General features: G+C 43.9%; 1 protein-coding gene across 3 annotated transcripts in view; it reads right to left on the reverse strand.

Annotated features, from left to right (window-relative positions):
* bbs9 (Bardet-Biedl syndrome 9) overlaps nucleotides 1-16,591 on the reverse strand; it is a 384,043-nt gene that overhangs the window by 129,259 nt on the left and 238,193 nt on the right. For all 3 annotated transcript variants that reach the window (XM_078217175.1, XM_078217174.1, XM_078217173.1), the window contains one exon: nucleotides 14,229-14,448. In XM_078217175.1, the coding sequence (XP_078073301.1) occupies nucleotides 14,229-14,448 (220 nt within the window). The remainder of the gene's footprint in view (nucleotides 1-14,228; nucleotides 14,449-16,591) is intronic.

A 16,591-nucleotide genomic window follows, 5' to 3' on the forward strand; every position in this document is an offset into this window, starting at 1 on the left:
ACTAATTTTCCTCTTCAACCATTCCCTTGCTCACTTGAGTTTACACATATTCTCCGTATCCTATCTCACGTCCAACAACTTACTACCCTTGACCAACATTGGTTCCTGGTTCTCCCATGTCTTAAATTTAATATAATGTGGAGATGCCAGCATTGAACTAAGATGGGCACAGTAAGAAGTCTCACAGCACCAGGTTAAAGTCCAACAGGTTTATTTGATATCACAAGCTTTCGGAGCACTGGTCCTTCATCAGGTGAGTCAAATTTAAATTTAATATTTTCATCATCATCTTTAAAAATCTCTGCATGGCTTCACTCTTCCCCCAGTCTGTGTGTACAAATCTCTTTTATCCCTACAATTCCTTTCCTAATCCTCACCATCACTGCCTCATTAAATACTCCTTTAATACTCTTTGTTCAGGATCTATTGTCTGTGTCTGATTACATCTCAGTTAAGTTGTTTGAATCCCTTACATCTTTTGCTGTTTTGATCTTAGTGCCAGCTACCAGCAAGGGAAGGAGCGCTTTAATAAAGTTGGCCATATGCTGGGATAGGGATTCAATTGTTGAAAACACAGCAGTAAACACCTTTTGGGAATTCCACCAGAAGATCCTTGATGATTGGTGCAGAAGGGGCATATCACACCCAACCAGGAATCCATGTTAGAGCCAAGGTGACATTTTCAGTCATTGCTTAAAGGTCACAAGTGAGCAATCGAATGCAAACTGGGCTAGAGATCAAATTTTAGATCAGGTAGTTAGTTATGTGATGAATGCTGCAAGAAGGTTTGGAGACCCATATCCTCCTCCGTGACCATACAGTAGAACGCTAGCTCGGTCAGTCAGATTTTAGGGAATGACTTTTTAAATGTTCCACTTCCACATCCAACTTCCTGCTGGACCTCAAGGTTTCTCCTTGCTGACACAAAAGGAGCACTGGGTTTCTACAACAAAAGAGACAGTTGTGTCAAGCTCTTGTCCACATCCAGCAGATAATTCATGTACTGCAATGTCCTAAAACAGTAAGAAATGGCAGACAGCTGTCACGACCGTCTAATACTGACTGGCAAAGGTTCATGGACAGGAGTTTCCACAGAGATAAGATCTGGGCTTAACAAATGAAGCAGATTTTAACTCGTAAGGCACTGGTTAAAAAATAACTTTTGTATTCAACATTAAACGAATACAATAAAGTTCAATGTAGTGAGCATAAAACTTAACCTCTGCAAATCTTGTGGATGCAGGCTATATTCAAGCTGATGTATAATGCAACAAAAACTGGTTCAGTCTGAAATCGAAAACACTTCAAAGTGGAATAAAAACTCACTCCACCAGAAAAGATAACCTGAGCAGCTAGCCAACAAGAAGTTAATTTTTACCATTTCTCAATTTCATGTCACATAGAAAGCAAAAAAGATATCCTGTCGATTACAGTAGTAAAAGGACTGGGACTGAGGCTAGGGACAGAGTTATGGGGAAAAAAGTCACCTGAAGAATCTGAACAAGTTAATAAACCCTCCATCGCAGTGACATTTATGGGAAGATGAAAGGTAATCAACTTTTAGGAAGCAATGGCGTGATTGTAAAGATTAAAATGGTTCCAGTGGCTGGGTGCAAGCTTTCCCAAACACTGGTTAAGGGAGATGACAATCAGGTTATACAAAGCCAACAAACCTGAAGGCTTTTGTTTTGGCCCAATGATCCTTCTTATGATTTCCTGCAAGTGGGAATTGCAGTGCTAGGGACAGTGGAACAGCAAACATGTTTTGTTTACTCAAGATACTTAAAATGGTACACAACATTTCAACAGGCTCAGTAGCTATAACATTCTGTTAAAATGTTGCCTTTTTTATTTTGACCAAAAATTCTACATGAACTTATCGGTTTCTTGATTTATTGCCATATAAACACTGCACCGAATTTTCTTATTTTGTAACCCATTTTACTCCTCCTCCAGTCTCTATATTTCCAGGTTTTAATACATCTCCTTCTCAATGCACAGATGCTGGTACTGTACACATAAATATCACAGTTTCTTTCTTCCCCATTCTCGCTCTCCTGATGGAATGACTGAGGTTGGAATATAGCACATGCTCCAACCTACAGCGAATCAATAGGTTAAAAAAGAGACATCATCAAACAGGTTGAGGACTCAGCAGTAACCACACACCCTGTAGCAGCCAGGGACTTCACAATGTTATAGGTTCTCCCAGCATTCCAGTTCTAATCTGCCACCAAGATCCAAAAAGATGCTGACAATAATTTGGCTGTTACATTGAGTAATCAAATTAAAACAGATATATTTTGTTTTGAGTGATTCCCCCCCATTAATCAGTGGTTATTTGGTGGCCATATTTGCATACTTCAATGTCTCGGTATGCTGTGAAGTTTGTACATCATCAAGTACATACATTTTGGCTATCATTTCAAACACATTGTTTGGCGATTTGCATCTACTTTATATGCACAGGTAATCAATTTCACTTTTAATGTGACAGAAGCATCCTATCACAAATACATCCCTAACATCATTCTTGGCATTGTCAAGACCGCCCGCCACCACCATTTCTCACATATTCCTTAAATCTGGACCTGCTTCAACATCAAATTCCTGAGGATGTTTCATGGGTTGCTGTTAGCAACACATTTTTTCAGTTGCAATTCCTTTGCAGTCCCAAAACTTCTCTGACATTGCATTGCATCCCTGCTTCAACAACAATTAATAACACGACAGTCCTGACTTCACCATACATATATTTCTCATTCAGAGCTGCTGCCCATGTCTTGTTGTTTCCCAGACATAAAACCGAAAGTTCTGGGAATACTCAGCAGGCCTGACAGCTCAGAGAGAAACAGAGTTAATGTTTTGAGTCCAATATGACTCTTCTGAACTGAAGAAGGGTTGAAATTTGATGGGTTTTATGCTGTTGAAAAAGGGGAGAGGGGGTCAGGTGGAACAAGAAAGGTCAGGGATAGGTTAGAGGGCAGGGCAGATTAAATACCAAAAATGTCAAGAAACAAAAGGCAAAGGGATTGCTGAAGGTAATAGTAAAGAAACAAAGCTTTGCTCCAGAGTAGGCGTCAATAGCAGAATAAACATCAACTCTGAATGAAAGGAAACATAAAAAACAAGATACAAGCTGGCACTTGGGGGTAACAAAAGTCAAAATGAAGGATAGAGTTAACGGTCAGAAGTTGTTGAACTGAATGCCGAGCCCAGGAGGCTGTAAAGTGCTCATCAGCTTGTATTGGGCTTGACTGGAACAATGCAACACGACAAGAACAGAGGGTGGTGAGTGTCTGGAACTAGCCTTCAGAGGTAGTAGTAAGGGTGGGTACAATTTTGTCTTTTAAAAAGCATTGAGATAGTTACATGGATAAGATGGGTATAGAGGGATATGGGCCAAATGCGGACAATTGGGATTAATTTAGGGGTTTAAAAAAAGGGCAGCATGGACAAGTTGGGCAGAAGGGCCTGTTTCCACGCTGTAAACCTCTATGACTATGATTGAAGGAGCTGTCAACCCCCAGTGGGAGGGGGAGGAATCCGCAGTTCAGGGAAAAGGAAAACATGTTGGAAGCACTGCTGTGGAGGAGGTTAGCATCATCGAAACAGATGTGATGGAGGTGGAGAAACTGAGAAAATGAAAGCAGGATGTAAGGAAGTGTAGTCATGATAGCTGTGGTAGTCTGTGGACTTGTACTGGATATTAGTAGACATTCTTTCTCCAGAAATGGAGACAGAGAAGTTAAGGAAGGAAAGGGATGAGTCAGAGATATACCCCAACTCAATTTATTATCTCCAAATTTGCAGATGATACAAAGTTGGGTGGGAGGGTGAGCTGTGAGGAGGATGCAGAGATGCTTCAGCATGATTTGGACAGGCTGAGTATGTGGGCATATGTACGGCAGATGCAGTACAATGTGGATAAATGGGAGGTTATCCACTTTGGTAGAAATAATAGGAAGATAGATTATTACTTGAGAGAGATGAATACTCAGTTTAGTGTCCTCGTGCATCAGTCGCTGAAAGTAAGCGTGCAGGTACAGCAGGCAGTAAAGAAGGCAAATGGTAGGTTGGCCTTCATAGCGAGAGAATTTGAGTATCGGACAGGGATGTTTTGCCAACAGAGGGTGGTGAATTCACTTCTACAGAAAGTAGTTGAGGCCAAAACATTGTCTGATTTCAAGAAGAAATTAGATATAGCTCTTGGGACTAAAGGGATCAAGGGATATGGGCGAAGGGGAGAATCAGGACACTGAATTCAATGATCAGGCATGATCCAAATGAATGGATCGAAGGGCCAAATGGCCTACTCCTGCTTCTAGTTTCTACGTGAAGGTGAGAGGAAATTGGAAGCAAAATTGATAAAATTTTCCAGTTCCTCAGAAGAGCAAGAAGCAGCATTGATACAGTCATCAATGTACATTAAAAGATTTGAGCGAGAGCGTTTGAGTAGACTGGAAAAGGGACTGTTCCAGTACCCATACTTACACCATTTATCTGGAGGAAGTGAGACAGGCTAAAGGAGGAATTGTTCAATGAGAGAACGGGTTCAGCCAGGTGGAGGAGGGTGGTGGCGGATGAGGACAGTTCAAGAACGAAGCAGAGATCCTCAGACCATCCTGTGGAGGATAGAGGTCGAGAGTGATTGGACATCCAGGATAGTGAAAAGGCGGTGGTTACGGCCAGGAAATTGGAAATCCTTGACATGCCAATATCAGCAAGCACGTGTTGCTGGCATTTTAGATTACAGCATATTGGTGTTACTTCAATTATCTATACTGTCCAACTGCTCTTACATTAGATTTTTAACACAGCTGACATAAACGTGCCAGTGATTAAAGGATCAAATTATGAGGACAGACAGATTGCATAAATTTGGCTTTCCCTGACCTGAATTTAGAAGGGTGAAGAATGACCTATTTAAAATGGCTAATGTGTTAAATAGGGAGTACAAAGAAAACTATTTCCATTGATGGAGGAATCCAGAACAAGGGGAGGTCATCTTAAAATTAGAGTCAGACCATTTGGAAGTGAAATCATGGAACACTTGTTGCACATAAAAGGTGGTGGAAACCTAAAGCTTGTTCTCCCAAAAGGTGGTGGATTCTGGGGGTCAAACTTTCCAGATTGAGATCAATAAATTTCTGGAATAAAAACAGAGAATGCTGGATAAACTCAGTAGGTCTGACAACATCTGCAGAGAGGGTAACAGATTGAGCATTTCAAGTCCATTTGACTCTTCTTCAGACTCTCCACAGATGCTGCCAAACCTGCTGTTTTTACAGAATTTTCTGTTTTGACGTCAGATTTCCAGTATCCACAATATTTTGCTTTTATTTTAGTCGATAAATTGATTTTGGGTAAGAACATGAGGGATATAGAGGTAAATAGGATTGAGATACTGGTCAGCCATGACCTAACTGAATTTAGAATATGGTCAAGGGGACTGAATGGCCTCTTCCTATTTCTGTTCCTGAAACAGGGAATCACATTTTGTTTCCTTGTTTTATCCTGTACTCTTTCTTTCAACTTCAAACATTAGGTATTTACAGTTTCTGTCATGTTTCGCTAATGGTTGGAGATAGAAACATATTAATTTCACCAGAACTAAAAAACTGAATGGTCCTTTCCTCATATACCTATCTACAGCAGGTCAATTAGCATCTGCATTTGATTTATTATTGTCACATGTATTAATATACAGTGAAAAGTATTATTTCTTGTGCGCTATACAAAGTATACCATTCACAGAGAAGGAAACAAGAGAGTGCAGAATATAGTGTCACAGTCATAGCTAGGGGGTAGAGAAAGATCAACTTAATGCAAGGGAGGTCCATCCAAAATTCTGACAGCAGCAGGGAAGAAGCTGTTCTTGAGTCAGTTGGTACGTGACCTCAGACTTTTGTATCTTTCTCCTGACGGAAGAAGGTGGAAGAGAGAATGTCTGGGGTGCGTTGGGTCCTTAATTATGCTGGCTGCTTTGCCAAGGCAGCGGGAAGTGTAGACAGAGTCAATGGATGGGAGGCTGGTTTGCGTGATGGATTGGGCTACATTCACAACCTTTGGTAGTTTCTTGCTATCTTGGGCCGAGCAGGAGCCATACCAAGCTGTGGTACAACCAGAAAGAATGCTTTCTAATCAAATCAAATGAAATCAAATCAATCCTTTGGCACTTTTAATGTGATGTGGAGATGCCGGCGTTGGACTGGGGTGAACACGGTAAGAAGCCTCACAACACCAGGTTAAAGTCCAACAGGTTTATTTGGTAGCAAATACCATAAGCTTTCGGAGCACTGCTCCTTCGTCAGATGGAGTGGAAATGTGCTCTCAAACAGTGCAAACAGACAAAATCAAGTTGCAGAATACTGATTAGAATGCGAATCCTACAGCCAGCCAGGTCTTAAAGGTACAGACAATGTGGGTGGAGGGAACATTAAACACAGGTTAAAGAAATGTGTATTGTCTCCAGACAGAACAGCTAGTGAGATTCTACAAGCCCAGGAGGCAAGCTGTGGGGGTTACTGATAATGTGACATAAATCCAACATCCCGGTTTAGGCCGTCCTCATGTGTGCGGAACTTGGCTGTCAGTTTCTGCTCAGCGACTCTGCGCTGTCGTGTGTCGTGAAGGCCGCCTTGGAGAACGCTTACCTGAAGATCCAAGGCTGAATGCCCGTGACTACTGAAGCGCTCCCCCACAGGAAGAGAACAGTCTTGCCTGGTGATTGTCGAGTGGTGTTCATTCATCCGTTGTCGTAGCGTCTGCATGGTTTCCCCAATGTACCATGCCTCGGGACATCCTTTCCTGCAGCGTATCAGGTAGACAACGTCGGCCGAGTTGCAAGAGTAGGTACCGTGTACCTGGTAGATGGTGTTCTCACGTGAGATGATGGCATCCGTGTCGATGATCCGGCACGTCTTGCAGAGGTTGCTGTGGCAGGGTTGTGTGGTGTCGTGGTCACTGTTCTCCTGAAGGCTGGGTAGTTTGCTGCAGACAATGGTCTGTTTGAGGTTGCGTGGTTGTTTGAAGGCAAGAAGTGGGGGTGTGGGGATGGCCTTGGCGAGATGTTCGTCTTCATCAATGACATGTTGAAGGCTCCGGAGGAGATGCCGTAGCTTCTCCGCTCCGGGGAAGTACTGGACGACGAAGGGTACTCTGTCCACCGTGTCCCGTGTTTGTCTTCTGAGGAGGTCGGTGCGGTTTTTCGCTGTGGCGCGTCGGAACTATTGATCGATGAGTCGAGCGCCATATCCTGTTCTTATGAGGGCATCTTTCAGCGTCTGGAGGTGTCTGTTGCGATCCTCCTCATCTGTGCAGATCCTGTGTATTCGGAGAGCTTGTCCGTAGGGGATGGCTTCTTTAACGTGTTTAGGGTGAAAGCTGGAGAAGTGGAGCATCATGAGGTTATCCGTGGGCTTGCGGTACAGTGAGGTGCTGAGGTGACCGTCCTTAATGGAGATGCGTGTGTCCAAGAATGCAACCAATTGTATGTGCATTTAGAACGGAACAATCTCATTAGTGACAGACAGCATGGTTTTGTAAGAGGGAGATCGTGCCTTACAAATTTGGTGGAGTTTTTTGAGGAAGTGACAAAAACGGTTGATGAAGGAAGGGCCGTGGATGTCGTCTATATGGATTTCAGTAAGGCATTTGACAAAGTCCCACATGGCAGGTTGGTTAAGAAGGTTAAGGCTCATGGGATACAAGGGGAAGTGGCTAGATGGGTGGAGAACTGGCTTGGCCATAGGAGACAGAGGGTAGTGGTCGAAGGGTCTTTTTCCGGCTGGAGGTCTGTGACCAGTGGTGTTCCGCAGGGCTCTGTACTGGGACCTCTGCTATTTGTGATATATATAAATGATTTGGAAGAAGGTGTAACAGGTGTAATCAGCAAGTTTGCGGATGACACGAAGATGGCTGGACTTGCGGATAGCGAAGAGCATTGTCGGGCAATACAGCAGGATATAGATGGGCTGGAAAATTGGGCGGAGAGGTGGCAGATGGAGTTTAATCCGGATAAATGCGAAGTGATGCATTTTGGAAGAAACAATGTAGGGAGGAGTTATACAATAAATGGCAGCGTCATCAGGAGTATAGAAACACAGAGGGACCTAGGTGTGCAAGTCCACAAATCCTTGAAGGTGGCAACACAGGTGGAGAAGGTGGTGAAGAAGGCATATGGTATGCTTGCCTTTATAGGACGGGGTATAGAGTATAAAAGCTGGAGTCTGATGATGCAGCTGTATAGAACGCTGGTTAGGCCACATTTGGAGTACTGCGTCCAGTTCTGGTCGCCGCACTACCAGAAGGACGTGGAGGCATTGGAGAGAGTGCAGAGAAGGTTTACCAGGATGTTGCCTGGTATGGAGGGTCTTAGCTATGAGGAGAGATTGGGTAGACTGGGGTTGTTCTCCTTGGAAAGACGGAGAATGAGGGGAGATCTAATAGAGGTATACAAGATTATGAAGGGTATAGATAGGGTGAACAGTGGGAAGCTTTTTCCCAGGTCGGAGGTGACGATCACGAGAGGTCACGGGCTCAAGCTGAGAGGGGCGAAGTATAACTCAGACATCAGAGGGACGTTTTTTACACAGAGGGTGGTGGGGGCCTGGAATGCGCTGCCAAGTAAGGTGGTGGAGGCAGGCATGCTGACATCGTTTAAGACTTACCTGGATAGTCACATGAGCAGCCTGGGAATGGAGGGATACAAACGATTGGTCTAGTTGGACCAAGGAGCGGCACAGGCTTGGAGGGCCGAAGGGCCTGTTTCCTGTGCTGTACTGTTCTTTGTTCTTTGATTCCGGAGAGTAGTCCATGGTGAGTCTGATGGTGGGATGGAACTTGTTGATGTCATCATATAGTTGTTTCAGTGATTGCTCACCATGACTCCAAAGGAAGAAAATATCATCGATGTATCAAGTGTATAGCATCGGTTGAAGATCCTGTGCGGTGAAGAAGTCTTGTTCGAACCTGTGCATGAAGATGTTGGCATATTGAGGTGCGAATTTGGTCCCCATGGCTGTTCCGTGTGTCTGAATGAAGAACTGGTTGTTGAAGGTGAAGACATTGTGGTCCAGGATGAAGCGGATGAGTTGTAAAATTGCATCTGGAAACTGGCAGTTGACGGCATTGAGTACTGAGGCCGTTTCAGCAATGCCATCATCGTGGGGGATGCTGGTGTAGAGTGCCGAGACATCCATTGTGACGAGGAGTGCTCCTGGTTCAACTGCTCCATGTGTGCTGAGTTTCTGTAGGAAGTCTGTAGTGTCGCGACAAAAGCTGGGTGTTCTTTGTAGAATGGGTTTCAAGATGCCCTCGACATAGCCGGAGAGGTTCTCGCACAGGGTTCCATTGCCTGAAACGATAGGACGGCCGGGTGTGTTTGCCTTGTGTATCTTTAGGAGGCAGTAGAGATCTCCAACGCGTGGAGTACGTGGGATGAGAGCACGGAGGGTGTTTTGAAGGTCCGGATCAAAGGTTTTGATCAGAGTGTTGAGTTGACGGGTGTGTTCTTTGGTCGGATCTGTGGGTAACTGTCTGTAGTGTTTCTCGTTGTTCAGTTGTCGGTACACTTCTTTGCAGTAATCCGTTCTGTTCAGTATGACGATGGCCCCTCCTTTGTCGGCTGGTTTGATGACAATGTTGCGGTTGGTCTTGAGAGCGTGGATGGCGTTGCGTTGTGCTTGGGTGATGTTCGGGGCTGTCTTGTGAGTGCGGCTGATGAATTTGGTGTTGATGCACCTCCTGATGGCTTGGGCATACATGTCAAGTCGAGGGCAGAGGCCTTCCGGAGGAGTCCAATTCGACTCTTTCCTCTTCGTTTGCACTGCGGATCTCTCTCTGTCTGCTGTTCCGGTTCATTGGCTGTCTCATTGTGTTCACTGTTGGCCTCTTGGGGTTTGTGGAAGAACTCCCCCAGCCTCATTCGCCTGATGAATTCCTCTGTGTCCGCTGCGAGACTGATGGGGTCTATTTTGGTGGTGGGGCAAAAATTGAGCCCTCGGCTGAGAACTTCGATTTCATCTGGCTGAAGTGTGTAGTCGGACAAGTTGACAATGGACTTCCCTGCAGTGGTACTGTTTTCTACTGTGGTACCGGGGGAGGCTTGGTTGCTGCTGGTGGCGATGCCGAGTTTCTCAAGTTTCCTGTTCTTGGTGTGCATGTAGATGGTGTAGTTCCTTTGTCTCGTCTGCTCGGCAGAGTTTCGCAGCTGGTCTGCGTCCCGAGCGCAAGTTGAGAATATGGATTCGATCTTGGTTTCCAGGCTGCGGCGTTTGCTGTAGAGTTGGTGTATGAGGTGTTTGAGGAGTGTGGAGTGTGCTCGACAATCACCAGGCAAGACTGTTCTCTTCCTGTTCGGGAGCACTTCAGCAGTCACGGGCATTCAGCCTTGGATCTTCAGGTAAGCGTTCTCCAAGGCGGCCTTCACGACACACGACAGCGCAGAGTCACTGAGCAGAAACTGATAGCCAAGTTCCGCATTCATGAGGACGGCCTAAACCGGGATGTTGGATTTATGTCACATTATCAGTAACCCCCACAGCTTGCCACCTGGGCTTGTAGAATCTCACTAGCTGTTCTGTCTGGAGACAATACACATCTCTTTAACCTGTGTTTAATGTTCCCTCCACCCACATTGTCTGTACCTTTAAGACCTGGCTGGCTGTAGGATTCGCATTCTAATCAGTATTCTGCAACTTGATTTTGTCTGTTTGCACTGTTTGAGAGCACATTTCCACTCCATCTGACGAAGGAGCAGTGCTCCGAAAGTTTATGGTATTTGCTACCAAATAAACCTGTTGGACTTTAACCTGGTGTTGTGAGACTTCTTACTTTTAATGTGAGCAGATGGGGCGGCACGGTAGCACAGTGGTTAGCATTGCTGCTTCACAGCTCCAGGGATCTGGGTTCGATTCCCAGCTTGGGTCACTGTCTGTGTGGAGTTTGCACATTCTCCTCGTGTCTGCGTGGGTTTCCTCCGGGTGCTCCGGTTTCCTCCCACAGTCCAAAGATGTGCGGGTTAGGTTAATTGGCCGTGCTAAAAATTGCCCTTAGTGTCCTGAGATGCATAGGTTAGAGGGATTAGTTGGGTAAATATGTAGGGATATGGGAGTAGGGCCTGGGTGGGATTGTGGTCGGTGCAGACTCGATGGGCCGAATGGCCTCTTTCTGTACTGTAGGGTTTCTATGATCTTCTATGATTCTATGATCAGAAATATAAATAAATGTTACCAGTGACAGGAAGCAGCCTTACTACTAACAACAAGAACACAGCTACAGCTCCTTCCTGAATGATTCCTTTGAAAGGGGTTTACAAATCAGGGACTGTATTATAGTGGTTATGGTACTAGATGCGTGTGCCAGAGGTCCTGAGTTAAAATCCCACCATGGCAAGTGCTGAAAACAATTTTCAGGGTATAAGAGTGAGTAACACACAAATTGTTGGATTGTCACAAAACCTTAACTGAAGGAAACACTACCAGAAGGATGTGGAGGCTTTGGAGAGGGTTACAGAAAAGAGTTACCAGGATGTTGCCTGGTATGGAGGGCATTAGCTATGAGGAGAGGTTGGAGAAACTTGGTTTGTTCTCACTGGAGCGACGGAGGTTGAGGGGCGACTTGATAGAAGTCTACAAGATTATGAGAGGCATGGACAGAGTGGATAGTGAGAAGCTTTTTCCCAGGGTGGAAGAGTCAATTACTAGGGGGCATAGGTTTAAGGTGCGAGGGGCAAGGTTTAAAAGAGATGTACGAGGCAGATTTTTTATACAGAGAGTGTTGGTTGCCTGAAACTCGTTGCCGGGGGAGGTAGTGGAAACGGATACGGTAGTGACTTTTAAGGGGCGTCTTGACAAGTACATGAATGAGATGGGAATAGAAGGATATGGTCCTCGGAAGCGTAGGGGGTTTTAGCTCAGTCGGGCAGCATGGTCGGTGCAGGCGTGGAGGGCCGAAGGGCCTGTTCCTGTTCTGTAATCTTCTTTGTTCTTTGAATGTTTGATGAATCTTTTGTCCCTCACCCAGTGTGGTTGCGCATCCTTCCAATCCCACGTCACGTGATGCCCGCAACAACAGCATGCATTTATGTAGCACCTTTAATGTAGTATCGCTTTATAACTGAGTCTAGTGAACAATCCCGAGGGGTGGATAATTATGGCTTGCCATTGTCATTCACATGTCTCGAATGGCGTTTTCCTACAGAAATCACTGAATGGTCACAGATGTGGTGACTGTTTTAGCCACATATACTGCTTTCAGTAGAAAACACCTCACCTTACACAATACAGGTAAATGTGTATATTTGCTTCACAAATATCTACACCTATTCAGTAAGCAAGGAGTAAAGCACTTCAATGAAACAATATCACACACACAGCTTTTTCGTTTCCTCTCATCATTTTACCAACAAACGCTCAAAAAAAGTTAAAGTTTACATGCACAAACTGTGAGAATGAATATTGAGATCATATAATCAATGATGGGGCTGTTACCCATTTTTTATTTACTCCTCAGAAATGCAATTGGATTGCTAGTTAACCACATTTAGCCAGTGACCAACTATTAGACAGCTCAGCCCTAGAACAAGTGAAAAGGATTATGTTGTTGCCTGGAACTGTGCCAAGTTATTGAAATAGGAAATAGAATATTTAAAATAATGAAGCAATATCTGAAGAGCGTTGAAAGTAGAGTTCGTGGCACTGTATGTACCTGAACAAACAGCATAGGAAATGAAATCAAACAGTATTGAAACACCGATAATTGTGCACAAGTGACAAAAATTAATTTGACACTGAACAGTCAAACACCCAAATGTCAATTCCAGCAACATAATAAAGATGTGCGGGTTAGGTTGGTCCAAAGATGTGCGGGTTAGGTTGATTGGCCATGCTAAAATTGCCCCTTAGTGTCCTGAGATGCGTAGGTTAGAGGGATTAGCGGGTAAATGTGTAGGGATAAGGGGGTAGGGCCTGGGTGGGATTGTGGTCGGTGCAGACTCGATGGGCCAGATGGCTTCTTTCTGCACTGTAGGGTTTCTATGATTCTATGATACTCTCTACAGTCACAACTTACAGAGAAGGAGGAAGAAACAAAGAGAATATAAACCCAAGTCTTTCTTTCTATATATTAGTAATCAGAAGACCCGTTGAACTAGAGACAGGAACTCATCCCAGTTTGTCTGAAATTCCCAGAATATGTACGTTGTCATTAGAAACTACCGCAAGAAACTACGAAGGGTCATGAATGAAGCCCAGTCCATCACTCAAAACAGCCTCCCATCCGTTGACACTGTCTACACTTCCCGCTGCCTTGGAAAATCAGTCAGCATAATCAAGGACCCCACACACCCTGGATATTCTCTCTTCCACCTGCTTCCGTCGGGAAAAAGATACAAAAGTCTGAGGACACGTACCAACCGACTCAAAAGCAGCTTCTTCCCTGCTGCCATCATACTTTTGAATGGGCCTACCTCACATTAAGTTGATCTTTCTCTACACCCTAGCTATGACTGCAACACTGCAATCTTCACTCTCCTTTCCTTCTCTATGTACGGTACGTTTTGTCTATATAGTGCTCAAGAAACAATACTTTTCACTGTATACCAGTACATGTGACAATAATAAATCAAATCAAATAAATAAATCAAATCAAAACAGCTGCAGTCAGCAATCATAGACAAACTATCAGTTGGATTAAAGAAGCATTCTGTCTGTCACAGCAACATGAAAGACTGTAATGTGTATTTCAGAGATTTATAAAAACAATCACCCTTCACAGAGCTGGCCAGTTATGGATTAACTATAAAATCTGGCCGCCCATTGATGGAAGGTAAAAAAATAATTTATGTAAAGCCAGTTCAAATATTTGAATGAGTGCATAAAGAAAGTTTGAGATTGTAAAATGCATACAAATGTCAAAACAACCAACAATCCATTAAGCTCATTTAAAGCAGGTTCTTTCCACAATATATAGCTTTTTAATGTTGTGGCTGCTTATCTTTCACTGTAATAATAATTCACTAAATCTGTCCTTGCTTTGTGTAAACCCATTATTCCTTGGATACAATGTGACTTATAATGGGATAGATAAGAGCTTGTATGTTTACACTACAAACATTTACTGTCTACTACTGTGACTTTCAGAGTGAAATACATGACCACATAAAACAATAGCTCATTATAGTTTAGCAGCTGAAGAACACTGCTCTTCTGCGATGTCAAGTTTACCTGAGATGGTGGTTGCCTGCTGTGCGCTGTCTGCAGTTAAAGACAGCCGACCTCCTTTGCTCAGTCTGTCACACAGGAGCGTAATATGTTTCTTTAATCTGCAGGTATCTTTCGGCATACTGAGTTGGCTTGTTGAGCTTAGCGTCTGGTCCCTGGAGCTTTTTGACAGACAGGTCTTTAGTAAATGAGCAACTGCTGCATCCACACACTCCTCCCAGCCCTGCCAGAGTCAAGAGATGGAATCTATTTAAGTATTGATTGATAATATTGGAAATTAACAGGCAAAGACATCAATTTAAAATCTGAATTTTTCAAACTATAGGTGCCTTTTATTTTGTCTCCAATTTTTAGCAGAAGCACTGGGTTCCAAGTGCAGCTCCCTGACAGTGATCCGCTTCACACTGCACCATTAGGTGACCTTTAAAAGGTGATCCAAAAAGGAATTGGGATATTCATTTCCACAGATTAAAAACATTTTAGCACCAGAAAATCTGCTGCTGATTTCTAAACTGCTAGCAGTGACTAGCATGTAGGTGTCAAGTGCAGTATTAACAACCATGGCAGCAAAGGATTGTGAAATTAAAACAATAGAGAAGTTGCATTGAACTTCAGGCTTGGAGAGCATTTCTCCAATCCACTGACTCAATAGACTGTGAACTTGGATTGAGAGTAATGTATTTATTTTGCTATATTTTGTGAATCTGATGATGTAACTTAAGTACAACAGCGTCAGAGGTTACATTTTTACTCTCTCTTCAATAAAGGCAGCTGTGTTGGTACCCGAATGCCTTCCCTTAACACCTCTATTTATCTCGAAAATGCTCCTTAAAACGTACTACTTTTGGTCACCTGTCTAAGTGTCATGCAGCTTGCTTGCTGTCAATTTGTTTTTTCACAGCCTCTCTATCAAGCGCTTGAGATATTTTATCATGTTGGAGGTGCTATATATACAAATGCAAGTTTTGTTTATTGAGCCATCTCGCTGGTTAGCTTTACATGGTGAAGCAGACTTGCATTTATATAGCACCTTTTACAGCCACAGGATGTCCCAAACATTTTACTGCTAATGAAGTCATTTTGAAGTGTGGTCACTGTTGTAATGTAGGAAACAGAGCAACCAATTTGTGCATAGGAAGATCCCACAAACACGTGATAATGGCGAGATTCTCTGGCCTCCTGTTGGTGTCTTCCTCGGGAGCGGGACGCAGAGCGCCATTTGCCGGAGGCAGGATCCTCTGGTCCCGCCGCTGTCAATGGAAATTCACATTATCATCACCCTACACCACTGGAAAACCCATGGCAGGGGGTGCACCTCTTCTGGGACCAGAGAATCCCGCCGGCGTGAATGTCCGAAAAATTCCGGCCATTGCATGAGGGACAAATATTGGCTACAACTGCCCTGCCCTGCTTGAAATAGTGCCATGAAACCTTTCACAAGCACCGAGGTAGATGGGGCCTGGGTTTATCATCTCATCCAAAGCTGACAGTGAGCACTCCCTGCCTTGATTTTTGTGCTCAAGTCTTGGAATGAATTCCACTCCCAGATCATTCAGACTCAAAGGTGAGTGTGCTACTAACCAGTACATGGTTGACACATGTGTAAGTGGTATATACTTTGGCAGCCCAGTATACTGGTTCACTATACTCTTAGAGGGATTCAAACATGAAGTTCTGCCTCATTTGCAACCATTTCCCTGCTTTAATTTACTATTACTGTGAACTTCCCACATGCACTATTCTAAAATGGTGCCAATACCAAGAAAACATTAACTTACATTGATGTAGCACCACATGGCTTCAATGTACTTCAGAGTCAATGGATCACTTTGACTTTTTGAAGTGCAGCCACAATCATTATGTCAGTAAAACAACCATTTTTCTTCTGAGTACAAGACCCACAATCAGCAATGAGGTGAATAATCAGTTAGGCTTGGTGTTGTTGAGTTGAGGAATAATTATCAGGCATGTATGCATTGCAACAGTACTCTCCACTGAGTCAGATTTGTGGGTTCAATCCCCACACCACAGAAGTAGGTCATTTGGCCCATCTTGCCTATGCCAGCCCAAGGACACTCAGGTGCCCTTTCTAATCCCACTTCCTGCACCGGCCCATTGTCCTGTATCTTACAGCACTTGAGGCATGGATCCAGGTACTAAAAGCAGAGTTTAGGGTCTCTGCCTCCACCACCAACACGGGCACCTAATTCCAGAAACCCATTCCGATTTGCATTAAAAAGTTCTTTACGTCCTATCATGTTTTTAATGATAATATTAAACCAAGGCCTCCTCATTCTCTGATGACCAAAATAAATCCCAGGAGACCCTTCAAATAAAAGCAAGGGAATTCTCCAAGTCCATCTTCA

The sequence above is a fragment of the Mustelus asterias genome, chromosome 7 (assembly GCF_964213995.1).
Source record: "Mustelus asterias chromosome 7, sMusAst1.hap1.1, whole genome shotgun sequence".
Taxonomy (NCBI): Eukaryota; Metazoa; Chordata; class Chondrichthyes; order Carcharhiniformes; family Triakidae; genus Mustelus; species Mustelus asterias.